The 22,538-nt window shown below is 52.1% G+C and overlaps 13 protein-coding genes across 14 annotated transcripts; 7 read left to right on the top strand and 6 right to left on the bottom strand.

Moving 5' to 3' along the window:
* Positions 1-279: 279 nt before the first annotated feature.
* J3458_003375 (uncharacterized protein) lies at positions 280-561 on the bottom strand (the record flags this gene model as incomplete). The annotated part of the gene is made up of 1 exon (XM_066117716.1): positions 280-561. One exon carries the CDS (start codon positions 559-561, stop codon positions 280-282), a length of 282 nt encoding a protein of 93 aa, XP_065977507.1.
* Positions 562-852: 291 nt separating this feature from the next.
* Positions 853-2,816, top strand: J3458_003374 (uncharacterized protein). 2 transcript variants are annotated; one of them, XM_066117715.1, is made up of 4 exons: positions 853-1,052; positions 1,124-1,214; positions 1,287-1,451; positions 1,517-2,816. In XM_066117715.1, exons 1-4 carry the CDS (start codon positions 949-951, stop codon positions 2,375-2,377), a joined length of 1,221 nt encoding a protein of 406 aa, XP_065977506.1. In that variant the 5' UTR covers positions 853-948; the 3' UTR covers positions 2,378-2,816. The 2 variants fall into 2 exon arrangements, with proteins under 2 accessions (XP_065977506.1, XP_065977505.1); XM_066117714.1 differs by lacking the exon at positions 853-1,052 and having other exon boundaries at positions 1,056-1,214.
* A 158-nt stretch (positions 2,817-2,974) lies between these two features.
* On the top strand, positions 2,975-4,135 carry J3458_003373 (uncharacterized protein). The gene is made up of 3 exons (XM_066117713.1): positions 2,975-3,294; positions 3,351-3,545; positions 3,614-4,135. Exons 1-3 carry the CDS (start codon positions 3,178-3,180, stop codon positions 3,824-3,826), a joined length of 525 nt encoding a protein of 174 aa, XP_065977504.1. The 5' UTR covers positions 2,975-3,177; the 3' UTR covers positions 3,827-4,135.
* A 642-nt stretch (positions 4,136-4,777) lies between these two features.
* J3458_003372 (uncharacterized protein) lies at positions 4,778-5,232 on the top strand (the record flags this gene model as incomplete). Its single annotated transcript, XM_007813410.2, has 2 exons — positions 4,778-4,879; positions 4,990-5,232. 2 exons carry the CDS (start codon positions 4,778-4,780, stop codon positions 5,230-5,232), a joined length of 345 nt encoding a protein of 114 aa, XP_007811601.2.
* Positions 5,233-5,263: 31 nt separating this feature from the next.
* J3458_003371 (uncharacterized protein) lies at positions 5,264-7,203 on the top strand (the record flags this gene model as incomplete). Its single annotated transcript, XM_066117712.1, has 4 exons — positions 5,264-6,614; positions 6,668-6,870; positions 6,923-7,039; positions 7,105-7,203. The coding sequence occupies 4 exons, from the start codon at positions 5,264-5,266 to the stop codon at positions 7,201-7,203; spliced, it is 1,770 nt and encodes a 589-aa protein (XP_065977503.1).
* Positions 7,204-7,651: 448 nt separating this feature from the next.
* J3458_003370 (uncharacterized protein) lies at positions 7,652-8,435 on the top strand (the record flags this gene model as incomplete). The annotated part of the gene is made up of 2 exons (XM_007813411.2): positions 7,652-8,048; positions 8,167-8,435. The coding sequence occupies 2 exons, from the start codon at positions 7,652-7,654 to the stop codon at positions 8,433-8,435; spliced, it is 666 nt and encodes a 221-aa protein (XP_007811602.1).
* A 222-nt stretch (positions 8,436-8,657) lies between these two features.
* J3458_003369 (uncharacterized protein) lies at positions 8,658-11,291 on the bottom strand. Its single transcript, XM_007813412.2, has one exon. It carries the CDS (start codon positions 11,221-11,223, stop codon positions 8,758-8,760), a length of 2,466 nt encoding a protein of 821 aa, XP_007811603.2. The 5' UTR covers positions 11,224-11,291; the 3' UTR covers positions 8,658-8,757.
* Positions 11,292-11,486: 195 nt separating this feature from the next.
* On the bottom strand, positions 11,487-14,282 carry J3458_003367 (uncharacterized protein). Its single transcript, XM_007813414.2, has 2 exons — positions 13,728-14,282; positions 11,487-13,667 (listed from the first exon to the last, which is right to left on the bottom strand). Exons 1-2 carry the CDS (start codon positions 14,078-14,080, stop codon positions 12,851-12,853), a joined length of 1,170 nt encoding a protein of 389 aa, XP_007811605.2. The 5' UTR covers positions 14,081-14,282; the 3' UTR covers positions 11,487-12,850.
* J3458_003368 (uncharacterized protein) lies at positions 11,500-12,818 on the top strand. Its single transcript, XM_007813413.2, has one exon. It carries the CDS (start codon positions 11,544-11,546, stop codon positions 12,756-12,758), a length of 1,215 nt encoding a protein of 404 aa, XP_007811604.1. The 5' UTR covers positions 11,500-11,543; the 3' UTR covers positions 12,759-12,818.
* Positions 14,283-14,494: 212 nt separating the features above from the next.
* On the bottom strand, positions 14,495-16,643 carry J3458_003366 (uncharacterized protein). The gene has a single exon (XM_066117711.1). The coding sequence runs from the start codon at positions 15,890-15,892 to the stop codon at positions 15,575-15,577; it is 318 nt and encodes a 105-aa protein (XP_065977502.1). The 5' UTR covers positions 15,893-16,643; the 3' UTR covers positions 14,495-15,574.
* Positions 16,644-16,751: 108 nt separating this feature from the next.
* On the top strand, positions 16,752-17,179 carry J3458_003365 (uncharacterized protein; the record flags this gene model as incomplete). Its single annotated transcript, XM_007813415.2, has 3 exons — positions 16,752-16,811; positions 16,951-17,075; positions 17,155-17,179. 3 exons carry the CDS (start codon positions 16,752-16,754, stop codon positions 17,177-17,179), a joined length of 210 nt encoding a protein of 69 aa, XP_007811606.2.
* Positions 17,180-17,648: 469 nt separating this feature from the next.
* Positions 17,649-18,799, bottom strand: PXR1 (telomerase inhibitor; the record flags this gene model as incomplete). The annotated part of the gene is made up of 3 exons (XM_066117710.1): positions 17,649-17,669; positions 17,745-18,693; positions 18,774-18,799. The coding sequence occupies 3 exons, from the start codon at positions 18,797-18,799 to the stop codon at positions 17,649-17,651; spliced, it is 996 nt and encodes a 331-aa protein (XP_065977501.1).
* A 783-nt stretch (positions 18,800-19,582) lies between these two features.
* Positions 19,583-22,349, bottom strand: J3458_003363 (uncharacterized protein; the record flags this gene model as incomplete). The annotated part of the gene is made up of 3 exons (XM_066117709.1): positions 19,583-20,077; positions 20,142-22,117; positions 22,226-22,349. 3 exons carry the CDS (start codon positions 22,347-22,349, stop codon positions 19,583-19,585), a joined length of 2,595 nt encoding a protein of 864 aa, XP_065977500.1.
* Positions 22,350-22,538: the final 189 nt, after the last annotated feature.

Raw genomic sequence — 22,538 nt, 5'->3', positions numbered from 1 at the left:
TCGTTGGGTGATGACAATGGCTGCTTCAGGGTCTCTCCGCGATGGTAGCACGGGACAAAACTGTTGAACTGTCGACCGTGGTTGGATAACAAACAGTAGTAAGGTCCGCCGCGATGCTGCGGGGTCTCTGGCACTTTAGGTACGTACTTGGTGCAGCCTGGAGTGACCCCAACTTGCAGACAACAGTCCGTACAGTTTGCACACCGAGTTGCTCACAGAGTTGCTTCGGTGAAAGAAAAAGGGCGTGCCTCATATCATTTACAGAATTTTGTTTACAGACTAGTAAGAAATCATTTCATTTCTCTTGTGCTGGAACGGCTCGTTATGTCGGCCCTGTAACTGGGACTCTTGGTTGGGGCTGTGCCTGGATCGTCCAAGGAGGTAGGTTCTCACAAATAACTGTATGTTCGTCCTGCCAATATAATGTTGCCAGTAACTGGAAAGGGCCTGAAAAGCATTGTTATTCCCTGTTTCTCGAATTGCCTCTCCGTCAGCGTCAAATGCTCCATGTCCACTGGCACGAAGGGCCACTGGGTGTGGCGTATTGAAGGTGATGCCCATGAAGATGAAGTCAGGAGCTCCAACATGGAATGGAGGAGTCAAGTGCCAAACGGCGCTGGAGCATGTCAGCACAGCACGTCTGTCCACAAATGTCAGCTCCGCTTGCCGTGAAGAGCCTAGTGGGCCACATGCAGCAACCTGCTCCTTGCTGCTATTGAGATGTCAGCCCGCTGGTACATGTTGTATTGTACTCCGTATGCGTGTGCGAGCGCCCAGCACTTGGGCACTGTACTCCGTACCCTGTCGAACATGCCTTAGGTACGGACTGGAGCACTTCTTCTGCTGACAACAGACGTCACTCTCTTTTCCAAACAAACCTTGTTCTTTTGATCGTCAGTTCAACGGGGCTGGTTTTGGCACGCAATTGGCACCTCGACCTTGCCCATCATGGCGTCCAAAGTTGACGCTCGGCTTTTGAAGTCGACCAAATTTCCCCCAGAGTTCAATCAGAAGGTCGACATGCAAAAGGTCAATCTGCAGGTCATGAAAAAGTAAGCTCTCGAGGGCCCAACCGTGCCAGCCCATCCATCCCTCGCATGATGCTGACCCTACTTTTGTTTAGGTGGATTGCAAATAAAATCTCCGATATCCTAGGCAATGAAGATGACGTTGTCATTGAGCTCTGCTTCAATCTCATCGAGGGCACACGCTACGTAAGTTGATGGAACTTTGGACACAATGCTTGCCCGTGTGCTTATCAGCGCCGCTGACTCTCCACTCTACAGCCTGACATCAAGTCCCTTCAGATTCAACTCACTGGATTTTTGGACAAGGATACCGCGCCTTTTTGCAAAGACCTATGGATGCTGCTGCTGAGTGCCCAAACCAGCCCTCAGGGTGTGCCCAAGGAACTTCTCGAGGCGAAAAAGCTAGAGCTAATGCAGGAAAAGGTGACGACCAAGACCACACGAGTCGGCAATTTCCACAAAATCAAATGCTAATTCGCCATTCTTAGAGAGACGCTGACAAGGCCGCCGATGATGCTCGCAGACGCCGCGATGATTTTGATCGTCGGGACCGTGGAATTTCAGACCTGAAGGAACGAGACCGACGTGACAGGGCAAACAATCGCGCTGATACTTGGCAGGGTCGACGCGGAAACCAGAATCTTGACAATCGGAATAGGCGATCCGATCACCACAATCGCAGATCGCGAGACCAATATGGCCGCGACCGTGACCGATATGTCCCAAACGATCGCCAGGGACGGGGAAGAGACCAAGACCGTCGTCGACATCGACCGCGATCACATTCGTTGGGAAAATCCTCACGTTCGAGGTCACGCGACAGGAGCGCATCTGGTAGCACAGCTAGCAGCAGATCCAACTCTCCTCCACGCCGGAGAGTCTCGTCGCCAAGGCGCCCTGGAGGTCGGAAGCGGTCCAGATCGCCGAGAGGAGATGCATACCGTCCAAGGCATGACCGACGTCGCTCCAGTTCTTCCCGTCAATCTCGCTCTGTGTCTTCGGACCGCAGTTCACCCGCTCGAAAGAGGAGGAGGGCACAATCGGAGTCACAAAGCAGATCGCCGCCGCGTCGAAGGCGCAGATCATCATCATATAGTTCTAGCAGTCGGTCTAGATCTCGCAGTCGTGATAGAAGCTCCCCAGTAAGAAAGCAGTACAGGCGCCGACACAGCTCCGATGACGAAGATTCCGACAACTACCAAAGAGATGAGCGCAAAGACCGTGGCAGAGACAGTCGCCGAAAAGAACGGGACACAGACAAACGGCGGAATAGTTCCTCCGCTTCCTCAACCTCTTTGAAACGTGGAAAACTAGCTGATGATTTGCAAGATGACCGCCTCTCGCCATGAAGGGATGCGAACGAGATAAATGGTATAGGAGCCATCTGTTCCCGGTGATAACTCTGAAGGGAAAAATTCAACGCTAAGAAGAAAAAACATGACGACAATACCTTGCTGCTCTTACCGTGATGATGAACGAAGTGATCCGGAAAGTGGATGACGATTTTCGAATTCTTCGTTTAGGCCTAGCCTTTGGGGCGTTTTGCTTATAATGACGTTGAATACCAAGAGTACATCACGAGAGCCATGTCCTACTAGGATTCCATTCTGGTAGGCACACTAATGAAGGCAGGGGGGATGAGTAAAGAATGATTGGGTATCCTTGTTTGACGCTGCATTGGGGCATCCATCAAGGCTCTGTTTCTTACAGCGGAAAAACAAGCGAACATGATCCTACTATTGTAGTATCAGAAAATACAAATTAATTGATTAGCGCAACTACTGTGAACCAGGTATCTTTACAATGTGAAGATTTGGGCAAATCTGTCAATGTAAAATACTATAATATTGCAGGTTTGGTGGGAGGTTGAACTCTTGAAAGTTTGGAGGCGGGTCACGTCACCTGGCGCTACGCTGAGCTCGACCTGGTTCAGTCTGGTGGCAGCTGCTGTTCTTCGGCTCCACCATGGCGTTTTCAAGACTCAAGGTGGGCTGCGTCGGGCACATTTCAACACCAAAGAGCACAGTTCATCGCAACACCGCTTGCTGTCGAAAATACGCATCAAAAGCGCCGTGCCCCTTACTTCAACGCTGGCCAAGTGATTCATGCCCCCGCAATCCGGAGCCTAATACCGCCAGACGACGTGCGTATGGCGGACAACAAACAGGGCGGCCCAGGGCCTCTGCCGACTCTGGCAGAATACAAAAAGTCTCAGGCCCGCGTGCGCGAGCTGATTGAGAAGCGAAGAGTCTTGGAGAAGCGTCTGGTAGGTCTCCCGCCGAAGAATTGCGAGGGTTTTTGGTCACTAATAGCATAACGCAGACGCAAGTAGAAGACACCATTGTTTCCAAAGAAGCGGCATACCTCGAAAGCACACCAAGCGGCAACATCATTACCGGATTCGATAATTACATGAAAGGAACGAGCGGCGCGGCTGCACAAAGACGTAAAGCAGGACCGGCGGATCAGAACCGCGTCTTTTCCAAGTCGTCTATTTCGTATAGACCAAACAACGGGGTACTTTTGACACGACACCCAGTGTGTTTTGTATGGACTATATACTGATGATGGGGCATTTTCTGTAGGACTCAACGCCCGGATCGACGCCAGCATCGCACGCGCCCACGCCTGTGTCGGCTACGTTTCGGGATAACGGGACGCCGTCGTCAGCAGCGGGAACAAAGAATAATAGCAAGAAGAAGAAGGCAGCTTCTGTAGCGGACAAGGAGGTCGAGGAGAGTGAGAATGATGTTGGGGGAAATAAGAAGAGGACAAATTTCGGAGCGTCGAGAAAGTAGAGTGGGAGAAAAGCTGGACTATTGAGCCGTTTGTTCTTGATTTTGGGGAGTTGGGAGTTCGGTAAAGGGTTGTGGCATTGGGAGATTGGTTTGCGATAAACGCAGCTGTCTTGGCCTTTGGGTTGGCGTTACGGATGGAATGGGATGGCCCGTTTAGAGTAGATGGCCGGACGATTTACAGAGCAGCATTTGCGTGAAGTTTGCAGAGTGAAATGGAACATACAGCTCACTTTTCTGGCGGGGGCTGCGATCAGAATCGGCTACAGGACGTGGGAATTCGTACCTTGGCACCAACTTTAGAATGACGACAATTATGGTTTGTCATGGCTGCGCTTCTGTACGATGACCTTTTGTCGATTCAAATGTCAACGTTGAAGCACCCTGGGTCCCTGACCCCAGTTTTGGACTATCCGAGATGCAACGGGGTACTGCAGCCACTGGAGAAGTTGGTATGCACCCTGATGACTAACTGCTGGCCGACCAATGCGTGCGGCGCGCGCCCCACGACAGAATCTCGGACCTTGCTACGGAGTACTCCGTACATGTACCTCTCCTCGCCAAACATGGCTTGTTCCGTGCGGGGCTCGAGTGTCTGAACTCTGAAGGCGGGGGAGCTCTGCTCACGTTCTTTGGAACTCTATTCCAGAGGAGTACATGGAAGCCTCAAATTTATTGATGGATTTGGAAGGTCTCTCGTGCTCTCGTGGGGCCAAGCCTCAGTTTTTGCTCTCGGTGCGATAGATCTGGCTAGACAGTTCTGGCCATAGAGGTTGCTCATCTGGGTGCTGCACGAGTACGTAAACGGAACTACCCCGTACGTCGTCGTAGACAAGGACGACCTCGAGCTTCTCAATTCTCTAATTCTGTGCCACCCAAGGACTTCTCTTCCTCCTTTCATATTCATAGGTCCCTGCCCTTCACTGGGATGATTTCTAGATGCAGTTGCCCAGAATGACGGTCCACGCTGCTCGCTTCACCCCAGAGGTGCTCCTTTCTGCGCCTCGCCGTTCGGCTGGTGTTCCGAACTCGACGGGTGAGCTGGTGCTTTACACCGTAGGTCCTCACTCCTTCGCGCTTAATTGAATGTGCTTTGTTCAAGCGTGTGTCTTTTGACACGTCCGAGTACTGCCTCAAGCTGGCCTACTCAGCTGACCTGACCCTAGGTTTCTGCGTACTCGTTCGAGACTCACTCCAAGTCTTCTCAGATCAGAGTCCTCAACATCAAAGAAGGCACCTCACACCTTGTTTCTGAGGACTCGGGCGCTAGCGACCCAGTTTGGATTGGCGAGAAGGAGGTCATGTATCTCAAGGGTGGTGACAATGGCTGCACCATGATTATGGCCCAGCGGGTGCTGGACAACTCGGAGTATGTTGCACACCGCCAGAGCAATGAAGCATCGGACTAATACTCGGTACACACCGAAACGTAGACCTCAGATGGTCCACTACTTGGCTGGAAATGTTTCAAGCCCCAGGACCAAGGTCTTGTCAAACGGCAAGGTCGCCATTTGCTTCGCCGGACTGACCACTCCCAAGGGGGAGCTGTACTGGCCTCCCGCCGAACACAAGGCCCACGACTCGGCCAAGATTTACACCTCTCTCTACGTCCGCCATTGGGATACCTGGAACACTCCGAATGAGAATTCATTATGGTACGGCCAACTGGCCAAGATTGACGGAAGATGGGCTCTGGAAAGCCCGGGCCTGACCAACCTCTTGGCCGGTACCGACCTTAAGTCTCCTGTTCCTCCATTCGGAGCCTCTGGCGATTTTGACATCTCCGCCCATGGTATCTGCTTCGTGGCCAGGGATCCAAACATCAATCCCGCAAGATACACCAAGACTGACCTCTACTACGTACCCATCAAGTCGTTTGTTGAGAAACCACCCGCTCCGCTGATTGTCAAGACTGGCAACTTGGTGGGTTACAGTATTGCCCCAACCTTCAACAAGAATGGCAGCAAAATTGCTTTTGCTAGAATGAAGAATATTCAGTACGAGGCCGACAAGACCAGGTTGCTGCTTGTTCCCGACGTCAACGATCTTAGCAACGTTCAAGAGTTTTATGAGACAAGCGATGGCGAGGGCGGTTGGGACCTGAGGCCAGACTGGATCGTTTGGAGCCACGACGAAAAGGATTTGTACGTTGGCGCCGAGAAGCACGGCCAAGTTGTACTCTGGAAGCTCTCCTCTTCTCCCGCCGATGCTGACGAGCTGCCTATACCTTTCCACCTGGACGGCTGCGTTAGTGACGCCAAGCTGCTGGGGGATGGTCCCAGCTTGCTCATCAGCTCCAAGTCCCGTATTGAGAGCTCGCTGTACGCTGTTTTGGACCCCACGTCAAAGTCAGTCACCGAGATCTCGTCAAGTTCCAAAAATGGCAAGTCCTTTGGTCTTAACAATTCTATGCGAGCTGATTTCTGGTACCGCGGATCGCTCGGGTACTACGTACACGCTCTCGTTACAAAACCTTCCAACTTTGACCCTTCAAAGAAATATCCTCTGGCCTTTCTGATCCACGGCGGCCCGCAGGGTGCGTGGTTGGATGAATGGAGTACACGATGGAACCCGGCCATCTTCGCCGAGCAGGGCTACGTTGTCGTTTCCCCTAACCCGACTGGCAGCACTGGCTACGGCCAGAAACACATCGACGCCATCACGTGTAACTGGGGAGGCAATCCATACGAGGACTTGGTGCTGTGCTTTGAGCACTTGGAAAAGAATGTGGATTACATTGATACCTCACGATCAGTGGCGCTGGGAGCTTCGTACGGAGGCTACATGATCAGTATGTATGGTCCCGACGCCGAGGCGAAGACAGCCCGCTAACAGCCTTTCTAGACTGGATCCAGGGCCAACCCCTGGGACGCAAGTTCAAGGCCCTTGTCTGCCATGACGGTGTATTTTCAACTCAAAATCAATGGTCAACCGAGGAACTGTTTTTCCCTGAGCATGACTTTGGCGGCACACTGTGGGAGAACCGAGAGACCTATGCCAAATGGGATCCATCTCTGCATTGCCAAAATTGGAAAACTCCAATGATGGTTCGTTCACTCCACTGAATTATTTATGTCCCAGGCTGACGTATCTGGATAGGTTCTGCACAATGAGTTGGATTACAGACTGCCAATTTCTGAGGGGTTGGCCATGTTCAACGTTCTGCAAGCCCGAAAAGTTCCGAGTAAGCTTGTTGTATTTCCGGATGAGAACCATGTGAGTACTCAATGCAGACATCTGTGTAGAAAAAAAATTATTAGCCTAGCTGACAAGATCTTTAGTGGACAATCAAGCCAGAGAACTCTCTTGTATGGCACCGAGAAGTATTGGGCTTTATCAATAAGTATAGCGGAATTGCCGGCCAGGAAGAAGCCGCGTAGGTTGGGCCTGCATATATGCGAACAAAATAAACGCAATGCAAGGGAAAAAAAAAAGGCACACGGGAGGTTGGGTAAATGAATATAGTAATCAAGCCAGTTCGAGTCCGGCCATATTAAAGGCGTAGTCCGTGCCAAGTGCCAATTACATCATATCCGCACTGTCTGCACTCCAACCTTCCAGCAAGCTTCTTAACTGCACAAGCAAACCCAAATGTGTAGAAGCTCATACTAGACACCGAACCTGATACTCAAAACTCGAACGGCAAACACCACACAAGCAAAAATACGGCCTTCTCCGAATATGCGCTGTGCTTCACAATTGCGAACCAGCCGATGAGGTCCTCGATCGCGACACCGTCGGTTACAGCAGCAGCAGCGCAAAGCTCCCAACGCCACACGATCGCTCAGCAAACGATTACATCTTTTCGCTCTCCAAATAGTCTTCACAATGACGACGCAGTCAGCATTCTTCCATGCGCTCCTCCGTCCGGCTATCCTCCAGATCCTCCGCTCGACGGGCTACCACTCTGCGAAACCATCCGTCGTAGATTCCCTCACGGACATAGCGGCTCGATACCTAGCCGCGCTGTGTGAAAAGACCGCCTCGCACGCCATCCACAACCAAGGCGACGCGGGTGACTACACCGTCGTTGACGTGCGGTTGGCTCTCCAAGAAGTCGGCGCGCTCCTGCCGGAAAAGACCGCCACGGAGCAATCGTGGCTCGGGGAGGAAGACACGAGGGGTGTAGATGAGTTCATCGAATGGTTTTCAGGTCAACGGATGACGGAATTTATGGAGATTGGAATCGGAGATGGTGAAATTGACGCGACGGATTATTTGAACGGTGAGAGCTTAGCTTTTTTTTTTTTTTCCTTGTTTGGGGGGCGAGGGAAGGGGGGGGGACACACCACTCTGGCTGCATGGGAATAGAGCGACACCAAGACACTAACGTTTTGTTGCAGCCCTCAAGAAGAAGCACGCCAAAACAGCAGAAGATAGTAAATTCACGGGAACCGTTATTGGCAGGCCCCTCGATACGATTGCCGAGATCCAAGTTGAGGGCGGACCGGTGACGACCATAAATGAATGGATCATGCAGAGGAGCTCATTTCATGCCAACCCGACAAATACAAAACGCGGCGAGACGAGTCGCGATCGGGGCTCACCTACTCCTAGTTCGGGATTGAGTTCAGTAGGGAGCAGACTTGACGATGACATGGACCTTTCGTAGGGAGATCGGGGCCATGAACGGAAACGAGTTCGGGGACCGAAGACGAATTGTCGGGCAAAGGGCCACACTCTTGTCTTTTGGGGAAGGGCTTGATTTCTGCATAGCGAGGAGTTTGGGTTTTGTAGGGATGGAAATAAGAAAGAATACCACTATTTTATTTTTGCACGATGTAGCTGTTCTAGCCTGCACACTGAAAGAAGCACACGGTCAAAAACTGCTCCATTCGAGAATGGTCATGGTGACATTTGTGATCGAAGAGAGTCTATTATACACGCCGTCTATTATACATTGCTCTCCATATGCCAGCCACAAGAAGCCATATTCACGACTTGGGCGCCAACACCTCCAAACTACCCATCTCCCTCGCCGTGTCCATCAGAACCTTTCTCCTCTGCTTATCCGTCCCCTCTAAACAGAACTTTCTTTGCAAATACACGTACAGGGCATCCTCTCTTCTTTCGCCCTCCAACCTGCTCACATCCCCTTCCGCCCACGCCAATAACTCGTTATCCAGCGTCCTCTTGACCAGAATAAGACGCTTTCTCTGCGACGCACTATCCCACGATAGTTTTGTCGTGCCAAGCACAAGCTCCACGACTAGTGTCTCGGGGGGCGAAAATTTGAACACTTGTTTCAGGGCGGTGAGCGCCACAAGGAAGCCTGCGTTGTCTTTGAGTCGGCGAAACGTATGGAGGATTTTACGAGCGAGTTGGCCATCCATGCCGTCTGGTTCAAAAACGGACTTGAACCTGACCGTTTCGGAAAACAGTTGCCGCGTGGATACGATTTCCGCCGGCAGCGAGGACGGAGAGATGACGTGGAGCCTGTTTATGGGGAGAGTTTTCCACAGGGCGCTGAATGTATAGGGATCTGGGGAGATGCCGCGCTGCGTGACGAGGGAGCGGTACAGGTCAAGTGCGTCTTTGGGCTGACCTGCCTGGAGGTATGACTCGAGGAGCTGGTTCATCATGAAGGCGTCTGGGCTGATTTCCGACTCGCGAAAGGCGTTCCAGAGGGATTCCATGCGGGCGTGTACTTCACGACGGCGGTAGTTTTCTGCCATGAGAGAAAAGGTTTCAAGCGTTGCTCGCGGCCAGGAGGCATTTGGCTCTGGTTCCGCCGGTGACGCAGCCCGTGACCTGACGAAGCGGATACGGGATTCAATCATTTCCCACGCAAGTCTGTCTGCGTTTTCTAGATCAGTTGCACCCCCCGATCTCTGCCACGCACCAATGAGACCATTGAGGTGAATTGGAGATGCGGCCACGCCCCTTTTGCGCATAAACTGCACGACGCTGAAAGCCCCGTTGAGATCTCCAGCGCCAATCAACCGTTTTAGCCATTTGCCCAAGAAGAACTTGTTTGCCACGACCGACGGCATGTACTTTTGCTTCTTCAGGTCGATCTCTCCGTCGCTCATCATGTCGACGAATGCGAACAGGGCATTTTCCGTTTGATTTGTTGTTAAAAAGTATGATATGACCTGATCGTAGTCGGAGAGTCTCATTTCCTTGCCTAGCAACTCCCGCATCCTTCGATACGCAGTCCACGCCTGCTGTTGGCTTTTTGGAGTTCCTTGTTCAGACCATGTTCGAATAAGAGGCATTAGTATGCGTGGGTCCATACGTTTGCTCAACAGTATGTTGGCAGCCCGCTCGGCTTGATCCAAATCACCAGCCCGACAGAATATCCGGACACCGAGTTCCCAGTAGTCTTGGAATGTTTCGGCCTTTTCGTCTCCGAGAGTGCTGACACAACGTTTCCAATTCTCAATCGCCTTTGCTTCCCAGCCGTCGACAAAGACTGCCTCAATTGTGACGAGTTGCTGCGACGGGCTGAGTGTCACCCTGGCCTCGCTCATGTCTCTCGCGAGTAAAGATACGTGAGCTAATCGGTGAATGTTGATAGATTCGTCGGCAGAAAGTGCTGTCCAAAGCAGGTCCCACACATTGATAGGAACATGGCCCCAACCACGAGCTAGTGTGATTCTCGCCGCGTGATAGGCCTTGTACACTGCCGATACGGTATTCCTGGTGAGCCCAGTTTCGCGACGGGATTCCCGAAAAGCTCGTGCTAGAACCACGTTGAGCCTGTTAATCTTTTTGCGTTGATTTGGTGTCCACGGCTTCTCGGAGATTTGAGGTAGGGCGACCCGAGGTCTCAAGTCTTGATCGGTCAGGGGAAGATCCCCCAAGTCCCTTTGTAGCTCCTCTAGTACTTCTTTCGGCAAGTTGGAGCCAGCACTCTCAATTTCGGCGTCGATTGATTTGGTATAAGCCTCCATCCTTTTCATCATCTTCTCCAAATCCGTAGCAGATTCGACGCTACTCACGTCGCCGCCAACCTCACGCAGCACAGCTTGAAATGCGTCCCTTTCTTCCTTTGAGCCCAAGCTGGCTTGAATGTCTCGGAGAGTCTCCTTCAATTCGGAACCGTCTAATTTACCCACGGAGTCATCAAACGCCTCGCCATTTGGTATCTCGCTTCGCTTATGCCCGTCTTGCTCGAAGAACCGTACCGAGAATCCTTGGCTGTCTTCGTCGTTTCTTGACTGTCGTTGCAGATCTTTGATGCCCTGGAGGTATTGCCCCAACTCGGCCTTGGTGGCACGTCTGGCAATCGAACCATGATTTCGAGAAGGCTGCGTTGCCTTTGTCTTTGGGGGAGCCTGCGAGCTGTACGCAGCTACTCTCGGCGGCACTACATTTTGCCGAATGGCAAGCAGGCACGTTCGACATATCGGGCCATTCCGGCTCTGTAAGTCGAAGAGCAGTGGCCTGCCAGGCATGCTTTCGGCGACTCGTGCCCGGTGATGGGTTGGAGGTATTTCCCGAAAGGCTTCTCGAAGCGTCTCGCCTAGATACCTTTGATTATTTGTCGAGAATCAAAGCTTCGCACTATCGATAAGGCTAAGGCTGACATCCGCTGACAGGGACGTGGACAGTCTAATTGCCAGTTAGCATCCACCACCTGCCTCTTTGGAAGTAAGTGGAGACGAGATGGCAGAAAATTAATTTTTTTGTAAACCACCCATAATACGTACGAATGTACTTCGCGACCACGAGATAAACCCCCGGCAAAGGTAGAGGACGGGAAAATTAGGGCATCATGTCGAATTCTCTAGAATTCCTGCGGTTCACCGGCCACCGATCATTCACTAAGCGTCTCACCCTCTCCACCCTAACCGGCCGACCTGTACATATATCCAAGATCCGAAGCACATCCCCCACCAACCCTGGTCTGGCACCACACGAGATATCCTTTCTCCGACTCCTCGAAGCCATTACCAATGGCAGTTCCATGCAAATCTCCTACACCGGTACAACAATCACCTATCACCCGGGCCTAATCACAGGCGTAATTGCCGGCCAAGGCGCCACCGACGGGGATGTCCTTGAGCACAAGATTCCCGATACCTGCACTCGCGGCATCACATATTTCCTCCTCCCATTATGCCTGCTGGCTCCCTTTTCAAAAGCCCACATGAATGTACGCTTCTCCGGTGCTGGCGTCATTACATCCGCTACAGAAACAGGCGACGTTTCCGTCGATACCTTCCGAACAGCCATCCTCCCTCTCTTTGCGCTCTTTGGCATCCCGCCTGTCCGGATCGAACTGCGAGTCCTGCAAAGATCATGCGCAGGACCTGGTGGAAAGGGGGGAGGCGGGTGCGTTGAGCTCCGGTTTGCGAGTCAAGTGCGGCTACCAAAGACGTTGCACTTGAATCGCAGCCCGGGGCGAATAAAGAGAATACGAGGGGTTGCATACAGCACAGGAGTATCCGCCTCCAATAATGGGCGAATGATTCACTCTGCCCGCGAGGTCCTCAACCCCTTGGTAGCGGACATACACGTCGCGGCGCAATATGATCAAGCGCCGCTGGTGCCTACCGGCGACAAGGCGGGTAGCAAACGTCGACTGGGTATTGGTTTTGGCCTGAGTCTTGTTGCCGAATCGAGCGCGACCGGTGTTCTCTACTCAGCCGACGTGGTGGTCCCTCCGTCGGGCGGCATGGTTCCAGAGGATATTGGCAAGAGGTGCGCGTATCAGTTATTGGAGGCGATTGCAGAAGGGGGTTGTGCCAGCCAAGTATCAGCGAGCGCCATGCTAATACTCATGGCAATGGGCTCGGAAGATGTTGGTCGGTTAAGAATAGGAAAGCAGGTTCTGGCGACGGAGGATATGGTTTCCCTGGCGCGGGACTTGAGGACATTCGGTGCCAGCAGTTGGGGTCTGAGAGACGTAGAGGATGACGAATCCGGAGATATTATTGTTTCAGTCAAGGGAACAGGCGTCGGTAATGTGGGCAGAAAGATAGCCTAACTGTGTAAATGTCACGCTCGGTTCTGGAGTTCAAAGGTGGGAATCTGCAACATGAAGTAAAACACTATTATTTCCAACTACAGGCCACAAATCTATCTATTTGGTCGTATTGCAGCAGACTGGGCAATTACCGCCCTTCTCCTCGCCTGTAGGGTGGCCAATGTCGCCCCGTAACCTATTGAACGGAGCGAATGTGCCGCTGAACGCTCAAGATCGCCAGCAGCAGACAAGACTGATTGTACAATGTAATACTCGCCCACCACCGCATTCCCAGAGTTCATTATATCCGCAAGTTGCGCCCTAGACGAGCCCTCGCTCGTGCTCTCTCGCAGCAATGTTTCTGCCTCACCAGTTTGCTCACTCGCCTCTCCCGCTTGGTGAAGCCCATTCGCCTCGCGCATCTCGATGCCTCCACCACTGTCTACATTAGTAGTAGCAGCAGCAGCAGCAGCAGTGCCACTTGGGGTATGCAGCAATACCCCTCGCTCCTCGGCATCCAAATCTTGTAATGAGCGTACCGCCGCTTCCAAGTCCTCGGCGATTTCAGGCAATATCGGCCGAAACGTCCTCAACATGACCCGGAGCTGCTCTCGTTGCGTATGCACCGTCAACATGAGGCATTGGATGGCAAGAATAGCAAAGTCGGCCAGCAAGTAGTATAGTCTATACGTTGGGGGTCGTTGCCCGACGAAGTCAATGACAAGCCCGCCGTGTTGGTAGCCGCGGTGGAAATCAGGACCCCGTGGCAGCGATGTAAAGAGGTGCAGGAAGATGCATATGAAGTTTGGGACAACGACCAGAAGAACGTGGACCCTACTAGCAGGCATGAGGAAGGGAAAGGCCTCGTCTTTCGGAGTCAGGTACATGTATTGGCCGATTGCGCGAAGGAGAAATCGAAACATGGAGCACCTGAGCAGTTAGCATGGCAGGCAGCAAAGAGAGAAGGAAGGTTTCCAGGCATATACGGACTCCATATAATACAGGCCGCTTAGTTCGGCAAAAGCGAGTAAATCTAGCGTCTTGAGTAGATGTGTTACAAAGGACAGCTTTTTGGCAAGTCCAGGATTGCGGTCCTTTTTGGTCTTCCTCCTGCGCCGGCGCCGCGAGCGAGACTGTGGCCCGCCGTTACCATCTACATCGCCATCCACATCCGCATCTGCATCGCCATCTGCATCTGCATCTGCATCTGCATCCGCGGCCCCAGGTTCTGACTCGGCATCGGTTGCCGTGGGAATCGGTATAGTATCGTAGTCTTCTATCTGTCGCGACGACGGGTTTTCGGCAGCTGGGGCGGGCGAGCTTAACGTATCATCATGGTTCATAGTCGTCTCGTGTACGTCATCTACAGTGACTGAGCAGGCACTGCATTGAGGCAGCTCACGATTAAACGGTGTAGGTCATGAGGCAAGGCTCTATGATGCGGATCCGAAGTGTGCGCTTGTGGCAGCGCTACTTCATGTACGCATGCGCGAGCGCTTGACGTTGGGAGAGAGGTGTTGACGAAGCCTTGTGCCAATAAGTCGGCGAAGCTTTCGAGGCTCATGGAGCAATAACAGAGCGCTGGACTGTCGTACAGGGCGTTGGATCAATACTAAATCCGGCCAGGCGTCTTATTACGGCGGGCAGTGGGACACGTGCGCTGGCGGCAGACTAATGTACAAGGCCTACAGGTGCCTTGGGAGGTGCTGCGTAGTACGTACTCCATCGTACTCCGTCGTACTCTCAACTGGGCGTGACGACGTCCTTGACTGAACCACACAACCTCAATATTCATGTTTGCTTTCGGCCTCCACGGGCTGCTTTGACTGATAGACGCAGTACATACATGTACTACTCACTGCTAAAGGTCTCATCAGCGTCGTTGAAATACATCAAAGAGGCTGTCAACGTAGCTTGACAAATGCTACATTATGAACCACATCTAGTTGATGGGGACTGAATACTTGACTGGCCGTGGATTGTTACTCTATTTTCATGCATTCACCATCGCTGATCCTCGTTGCACGCAAAGCCTCAACGATACTGTGATGAGCCACCAAATCTATCGTTGGTTTCAATGATACAACTTGCAGTTGATAGCTAACATCGGTAACCAGTCCGGTGATGTTGCCGACCACTACTGGGCCATTCGTGCCTCCAGTCTCCAGAACTCGATCTGCAGTCACCTCAATACCGCTCATTTTTCTTCCTTCTTTTCCTTATTTTTTTTGCATAGGCCAATGTAACCCCTTTCCACTACTTGAAGCGATTTTATAGGGCGTCAATACCACCAGTCTGCCGCTCATAAATGGTGACTAGTCCTACTAACCTTGAGCAATCTGGCAGACGGAATAGTTTCAAGTCATAGCAGCCACCTAGGCCTTGGCAGCCTCCCTCTCGCGCTGCTCCATAAAGCTCAGGCCCGGAATATCCGCACCATGGTGTCGTCCAAACTCCTCCTGCCCGTCCCTCTTGTCGATGCGCGTACCATGGTCAATGGGTGCAGGACCTATCAAACGCCATGACGGCGGCACTCAAGGCAGTAATAATGACAGCAACCTTCATACTGTGCGTGGTCGTCGGATATATTCAGATTTTTGATTGAATTTTAAAGAAAAATTGGTGAGTGAAGAGAAAGTGCATTGGGATATGGGCGATGGGGGCAACTGGGCTATCCTTGTATCCCTACGGCGCCCAACAGCGAAATGAAGCAACCGAGACATTATTCATTTCAGGGCGAGAGGAGCCAAAGAGATGTCTGACCTGGATGTCTGATCATCTATTTTTGAATGCCGTCCACCCAATTGCGAACTGCGTAGGACGGGTGATTCAGAATTTCAGGTTGGCCTGGGGTGGGGTGTGAGCATTTGTTTGCCATTCATTGTCACCTCAATTAAGCAGGGCTGCATGAGACGACTCGAGTTGTGTGAGACGAGAAAGGCTAGACCATGGAGGTTGCTTGGTGGGCGTTGACGATGGGTGATGGGCTGTACCAGAAACCATTCAGCCTCTTGTCGTAATAAAGATATCGACTTCGAGCGGATGACATATCTATCTTCACCTACATCTTCACCTAGATTTGACGTTGATGCCCCCGGCTGTGTGCAGTCACCATCAACCCCACAAAGTGCCCACCCCGGCGAATGGGATTTCATTGAATGGGTCCCAGTGGCTACAACGGGGTCATCTCAACGGGGTCCATTTCAACGGGGACGTCATGGCATGACGCCCACGACCCCGATCACCAGCGCAAAGCAGAAAAGACGACGAAACCATCGGCTCGATCTGTATTCCCCAGTCACGCATCGAAACAAGAGAGCCAATCGACGCCTCTGGTCGACACTGCAGGTCCCCACACGTCCCTGACCTTTCGTCGTGGCATACTCCGTAAACTGACAAGACTCGGCCCATCAACGCTTCACCTTTTGCCTGGGATGTGGAAGACCATCCATCAGGCCAATAACCATGACCGTAAAATCATCCAAGGCCAATGACGCTGACAAACTCACCCAACCTGCCCGTGGAACGTCGCGATCCAAGCACACCACTGCAACAGCTGATCGGGAGACGAGCCAAAAAAAAGGAGGGGCCCTGATGTGACGTACAAAATCCCATTCGATACTTTCCTGCTGTGGCTTCACCATCGACACAGTGTCATTGGACCAGTCCGCCGCTTTCGAGTCGCACTTCCCCCTCCCTTTCACTAAGAGCTCGACCTCTGTCTGACCTTTGACTCTGGACGAGACCTATTGTAGATTCCCGAAATGCTATCTGCTCCGCTTTTCGAAGAGTCGTGGTGCCTCCCCCCTTCGTTGGCCAGGAGCTTGCCCTCTGCCTGTTGATGCCATTGAATTGTATTAAAAGGGCAGCTTGACCCCTCATTGCCCTTCGAATATCGACTCTGCCGTGTCTCGCGTCTCTTGCTTCCCTACCAGCTTAAACCCATTTGCCATCAACCAAACAAGAACCTATTCTTCATTTGCCATTCACAAGAGGTGAAATTCCTTGGCCATCATGAGCGAACCAAACCAGACTCCCCCTACTACCACCAGCGGTAACGCTCCGCGCCGACGAGTAAGTCACATCAGAGGGAGGGCACCTGTGCATTCGATCCTCTCTCGCAGCTCGCCCGAGCTTTGCTGTTTCTGTTTCTTTCTCCCCTCCGTCTCTATTTCTTTTTCTGTTCCGCCACCGGCGTACTAACACGTCACAGAGCTCCGGCTGGATGCCCGCATTCGAGTCTCTCCAGCAGCAGAAGAATAACCAGGATGCTGCTCGTCGCCAGAGCATGTCCGATCAGCAGGCCAAGGGCGGCATCTTTAGCCAGTTTTTCCACAAGTATGTCCATCGCCCTTTTTTGATTCGCCCGCTGTCCCCTGTTTCTTGTGATGACAACTCATTTACAAGGTTTTCACAGTAACTTTGGCCGGGATGCAAAGTAAAAAAAAAGCCACCAAGAAAATATAAAAAAGAGCTTTCATGCTTCGTCGTACCGCGATTAACTGGGCTCAGTGTAAATGGCCCATCATCTTAATGTATATTAGGCTGGGTGTCTGGGGTGAGGCGGTTCTGCATGGTTCATCGCTCGGGGGTTTATTGTAATCGAGTTTGCGATTCCCTCTGAAATCGTTTGATTGAGTATTGCAACAAGTTGAGTGTGCCGTCGATGTCACGCGAGGTCTTGTGTGATTTTGTGTCATCGTACGATCCACATGCTGTCCCATAGTGTTATCCTTTTGATTTGCATCGCTAAGCAACGATACAGCGCAATTCAGACATGTATTGCATCTGTCTATATCAAACATGTGTATGCAAAAAACATGAACGCCATAGCAAGGCTAACTGGCACATTAACAATATCACCGACGCCCAATTTCAGGTTACCATTCCATGCAAACTCGATGGATGCGGTCATGTTTTGACCATGAAAATCTGCACAAGTTCGTTAGTAAAAAAAGAAAAGTCTGCCTAGATGCTGGCATCCTGCCGCAATAGCACGCAACCAACCTGAGCCAAAGCCTTGGTGTCCAGCACCGCCTGCTTCTTCTGCGCAATAAACCGTGATCGAACAAAATTGCGACTCCCTCTCGGTGTTGAAGTTCCCGTCCCGCATCCGGTAGGTGTTGAAGTGCCCGTAGTCGCCGTAGACGTCGGAACAGAAGCCGTAGCTACATTTGAATCCTCCCCCTCTGCCTCCTCCTTCTTGCGTTTCTTCTTGTCCTTTTTGGATCTTTTCGAGTCCGTCGACGACTCGTCTTCCGCCCCGAAACCCGGCTTCGACTTGGACTTGTCCTTCTTGGACCTCTTCTTTGATCGCCCTTCCTCATCGGCCGTGTTGTCCTCGGCTTCCGCAGCTGCAGCCAACTTTTTAGCCCTCCGCTCCTCTTTTCTTCGCTTCTTCTCCTTCTTCTCAGCATCTGCGCGCGCTGATTCCGACTCGCCCTCTTCTAAATCGGCCGCCTTTCGCTTCTTGCTCTTCTTGTCCTTTTTTGATTTCTTGCATCCTTCGTCGACTTGGGAGGTGGGCGTCGACCCCTCCGACGAGGGCTCTACCTGTATTTCATCGCCGACCAGCAATCCACCCCGAATGAACCGCATAGGGCCCCATTTCGCCTCTACATACCGGTTCGTTTTGACCACTAGCCGCGCTTGCCTGTCGCCTTCGACAGACTCTTCAGACTTGCCATTCAGCCGACTCAGAAGATCGGAAAAGACATCGAGGCCAGTAACTTCGTCCTCTTTTGCCCTGTTGTAGCCCAGGCCCTTCATGTCGTCTTTGAGAGTCACGCGAATATATGATGCGTTGGCGGCAGTGTGCAGCTCAGAGTGAGCCGCATCTTGCGCTCCGAGGAATTGTCCGGGCTCCCATCCCTGAGAGCGTAGAATCTTCTGTCCGAACGTTTTGGTGTCTCGAGTCCACTTTGTGTTGTTGGGGTCTTTGCTGATTCTTGACCGACTAGTGCACCATTGAACGTCAATATCCTTTTTTTTTCTGCTTTTCTCAGGAGAGTAGGGGCAGAGTATCACGCAACATACCTCTGTTTTTCGGCGAGAAGACCCATCTTGACAGCTATTTGCTGCGACGAGCCAAGTCTCGATGTGCTGATTGGGATGGAAACCCGGGCGGCTCGAGAAAAAAAAAAATATTATACGGCGGGAGGGCGCTCGACACCGGGGCCCTTATCGTGATGGGTGATTGGTCCGGCCGCAACCGAATCGCCCCACAGCTGTTGGACGAAATGGAAAGCAGCACGCTGCACGACAGTCCCCGGCATGTCTTCAGCACCGAGAAGGCGACAGGATCGGCCCCTGTCACCTGTTTTATCTCACGGCCAAGGTAAGAGGGCAACCAATTTGTACACGATTGGGATCAACATCATCGGGTAGCGTATGGCCGGTAGTGCGCGTTGCCGTGCCAGATGGAAGAAGGCTCGCAACGGGTCTGCTGTTCTTCAATACCAGTTGCCACGCCGATGCTGCCCGTCCAGCGATTCATCACAACGCGGCCACAATATCAAGCGTTCTAATACCATCGAATTTCTGCTGATATACCTGTTTACTGACATCCGCGACCTAGGTAGCGCCTGAATTAAAAAAAAAATTAAGAAAAAAATTGTCAAAAACCCATCGCCATTGCAAAGTTTTCAATCTGCTGTGCCAAGATGACAGAGATGCGACCTGCAAGATAAGTCAAAGGCTCGCTCCCCCGTCATATCAAAACAAAAGGCGCCGTCCCGCCGTTTCTTTGGATCCCAGACCTGCAATCTGTCAAACGTGAAACCTATCGTTTTGAAGCCGCTTGTGGGATAAAAAAAAAAGGGAAGATGTTTTAGTAAAACAAACACTCAGTAGTTGAGTTCACTTCCACCACCGCCAGAGACGTGATCTAGGTCTTCGTAGCTCTTTAAGCTACGGCCCTGCACGGCTTCGCGAGGACCGCCTGCAGCACCGCCAGCACCATCTCCCCAGCGCGATCCGCCGGGACGATTTCGGCCTCCGTCAAACCTGTTGCCTCGACGGTCATATGGGCCTGTGCGATATTGCCCCCGGTTACCCATGCCACCGCGACGGATTGGTCCGCCTCCTGAGCGCTCATCGTTCATTGGGTTCCAGCCGCCTGCTTGTATGCCGGCAAACATGGGTGGAAAGTTGCCTCCAGCCATGGGGAAACCGGGCATACCCATCATGCCATTCATTGAAAAGTTTTGCAGATTAAAGCCCCGAGGAGTTCCGGTGGCGTTTTGCCCGTTTGCAGGCGGGAAGTGTCCGTTGGAGTTGGCATCCGTCCTCGAAGGCGCAATGTGTGCCGGGTCCATGACATAGGCGTTGATGAGCTCAAACTGTCACAAAATTAGTATTCGTTTTGACATAGAAGAGGGTAGCCTAGATATGTAGCTGACAAACCTCTTGTTTCATGTTATCCAGGAAGTCGGCGTGCCTCTTCTCGACATGTTTCTTCCAAAAGTGTTCTTCTTTGAAAAGCTTGGTGCATTCTGGAGCTTTGCAGCGCCACTTGTGCTCGTCCTCTTGCTTCACGTACTTGGCCAGCTCTTCTTCCACTGCTTCGTCAACTGGTCGCCCGCCAAGTTTGCGAATGTCGACTGTTTGCGGCTCCAAGATTTGCATAATTTTGTCCTCAAACGTCTTGACCCAGTTGTACGCCCGGAGCAGCTGCTGCTCCGTCTTGTTTGAGGTGTTGCGAAACTTTTTATCGCTCTCTGCAGGCTCAGCATCGGCTTCCTCTACATCAGCCGTCTTCTTTTTCTCGGGGAACGGCTCGCCGTTCGCGCTTGCACGAGCCACAGATCGCGCAGATGAAGACAAGGTGCTTCTGGGTCGGCGAAGATGACCCCCAGGACATTTTCGGGTAAGCTCGTGGACAGAATCGCTCTCAAAGACACAGAAGAAACAAAAGTTGAACACGCGACGCAAATACTCAATCAAGAGATCCAGTTGCTTTTTCTTGATGAGCATGTCCTCATCATCGGCTTCGTCGTCAATGGCGCCATCTTCCTCCTCCTCTTCCTCCTCGCCCACCATGCCATCTTCATCATCCATTGCTTCGTCTAGAACGATTTCCCGTTGCTTCTTGACTTTCTTGGCAGGCGTAGGCGGGACAGCTGGTTGAAGCCGGCCGTTATTGCGCAGGTCGTCAACCTTTTCCTCTACTTTGAGAATGGCCTGGAAGTCTGAGCCAAAGTCTTCTTCAAACTTGTTGACCAACCTTTGTACTAGGAGCAGATCTCGCTCAATGCGTTCAGGAGCGGAAAAGAGATCCCACAATGCCTTTTTCCTTGGGTTATTGGGAGGGTTGTGAACGCCAACATGGCATACAAAATCGCCTCGCACTTCATCTTTGACAGTCTTGCCATTGACTGCCTCGAGTGCCTTTTCCGCGGTTGACACTGGCTGTGGGGTTGTTGTGTCTACATCGCCGTCGTCATCCTTTGGATCAGTCCGATCCGTTGGGAGGGATGTCTCAGAGGATGGGTGTAGCATCACCCAGCCAATACGGTGATATCTCTTGCTAGGATTGGGATCAGAGAGTGACAACCATTTAAAGCCGCCCTCTTCCTCCCCGAGGTTTTCCTTGCAAAAAGACTCCAGATTTTGTCGACTGACATGAGGTGCAATGGTCTTGATCAGTAGAGTAGGCTGGAACTGGTTCTCATCGCGGATGTCAGCCCCGTTGGCCGGAAGGAGATCTCCGACGCCCAGAATCTCGTTGCTAGCGGTGGCTTCGCCCTCCTCCTTCTCAACAACACCGCCAGATCCGTTGCTCTCGGCCTTGGGCAACCCTTCCAACGAAAACTCATCAAAGGTCCCTGTCTCAAGATCCTGCTCCCATTGGCTGTAGGCGCCACGCCGAATTTCGTTGAGCTTACTGCGAAGCTCGTCGCGAATCTCTGGCACATATCTCTCCTTGAACCACTGCTCCTTTTTATGTTCCGAAACAAATGAACGCGCCATCTTTGCTTGCAGCTCTTCCTTGTAGGCGTCGTATGCAGCTTGGATTTTGGCCTTTTCCTTTTCGCGCTCTTCCTGCGACTCGCGAGCACCACGTGGTCTCTCTGGTTCACGTCTGCGACCAGTCCGGGCCCGTTCCTTATCATCCTTGATTTTCTCATTCATTCTCCACCATTCTCCAAAATACGAGAATCCTACCTGGTAAGGTAGGCGAGCTGGATCGGCGAGAGGATTGACCGTGACACCGGGGGATGCAGTTTCTTGCCCGGGTACATAGCGGTCAATGTTTGCCGGTGGCGAACTTATTCGTCGGCGATCGTCTCTGTCTCTATCTCTGTCTTCTCGGCGAGACCGAGGCTCGTACCGGTCTACTCCAGGAGATCGCGAACGTCTGCGATCTCTTCGATCATTGCCTGTGATTGAAACAAAGTTAGTTGATGCCAGTTCTTTGGAATGGGTGTCGACGGACAAGGACTGCCAAACAGGCAGTCACAGCAATCTCTGCAAACAATCAATCTTACCCGGAGACCGTCCACGATAAAAGGTGTCAGATCGCTCGTCCCGAGTTCTCGATTCATCTCGGCCCCAAGTCCGATCTGATGGTGATCTAGCCGAAGAGTCTCTGTACGTGCTGTAAGAATCCATTGCGACCAACAATGCTGCCGCCGAGTGAGCCGGACGTCGGCTTTTGACCTGGAAATCTAGCTTTGCCTCGGTTCATCAGACGGTATAAAGGTATCGGAGAAGGATCGTTGAGGACACTATTGAAACGGTTGCCTGCAGTTGTGGCGACACGGCGACGGTTAGAGAATACATCTTAACACTAGGTGCAAA

The sequence above is a fragment of the Metarhizium acridum genome (assembly GCF_019434415.1).
Source record: "Metarhizium acridum strain ARSEF 324 chromosome Unknown scaffold_13, whole genome shotgun sequence".
Lineage (NCBI taxonomy): Eukaryota > Fungi > Ascomycota > Sordariomycetes > Hypocreales > Clavicipitaceae > Metarhizium > Metarhizium acridum.
The sequence above is the reverse complement of the archived record's forward strand: the minus strand, read 5'-3'. Positions and strand labels throughout refer to the sequence as shown.

Coding starts and splice junctions, on each gene's coding strand:
- J3458_003374 (XM_066117715.1), top strand. CDS start 949: ATGGCGTCCAAAGTTGACGCTCGGCTTTTGAAGTCGACCAAATTTCCC. Junction 1,215..1,286: donor TCATCGAGGGCACACGCTAC/GTAAGTTGATGG, acceptor TCCACTCTACAG/CCTGACATCAAGTCCCTTCA. Junction 1,452..1,516: donor TAGAGCTAATGCAGGAAAAG/GTGACGACCAAG, acceptor CGCCATTCTTAG/AGAGACGCTGACAAGGCCGC.
- J3458_003366 (XM_066117711.1), bottom strand. CDS start 15,892: ATGAAATCCCATTCGCCGGGGTGGGCACTTTGTGGGGTTGATGGTGAC.
- J3458_003368 (XM_007813413.2), top strand. CDS start 11,544: ATGTCGAATTCTCTAGAATTCCTGCGGTTCACCGGCCACCGATCATTC.
- J3458_003367 (XM_007813414.2), bottom strand. CDS start 14,080: ATGAACCATGATGATACGTTAAGCTCGCCCGCCCCAGCTGCCGAAAAC. Junction 13,668..13,727: donor AGCGGCCTGTATTATATGGA/GTCCGTATATGC, acceptor CTAACTGCTCAG/GTGCTCCATGTTTCGATTTC.
- J3458_003369 (XM_007813412.2), bottom strand. CDS start 11,223: ATGCCTGGCAGGCCACTGCTCTTCGACTTACAGAGCCGGAATGGCCCG.
- J3458_003373 (XM_066117713.1), top strand. CDS start 3,178: ATGGCGGACAACAAACAGGGCGGCCCAGGGCCTCTGCCGACTCTGGCA. Junction 3,295..3,350: donor GAGTCTTGGAGAAGCGTCTG/GTAGGTCTCCCG, acceptor AGCATAACGCAG/ACGCAAGTAGAAGACACCAT. Junction 3,546..3,613: donor CGTATAGACCAAACAACGGG/GTACTTTTGACA, acceptor CATTTTCTGTAG/GACTCAACGCCCGGATCGAC.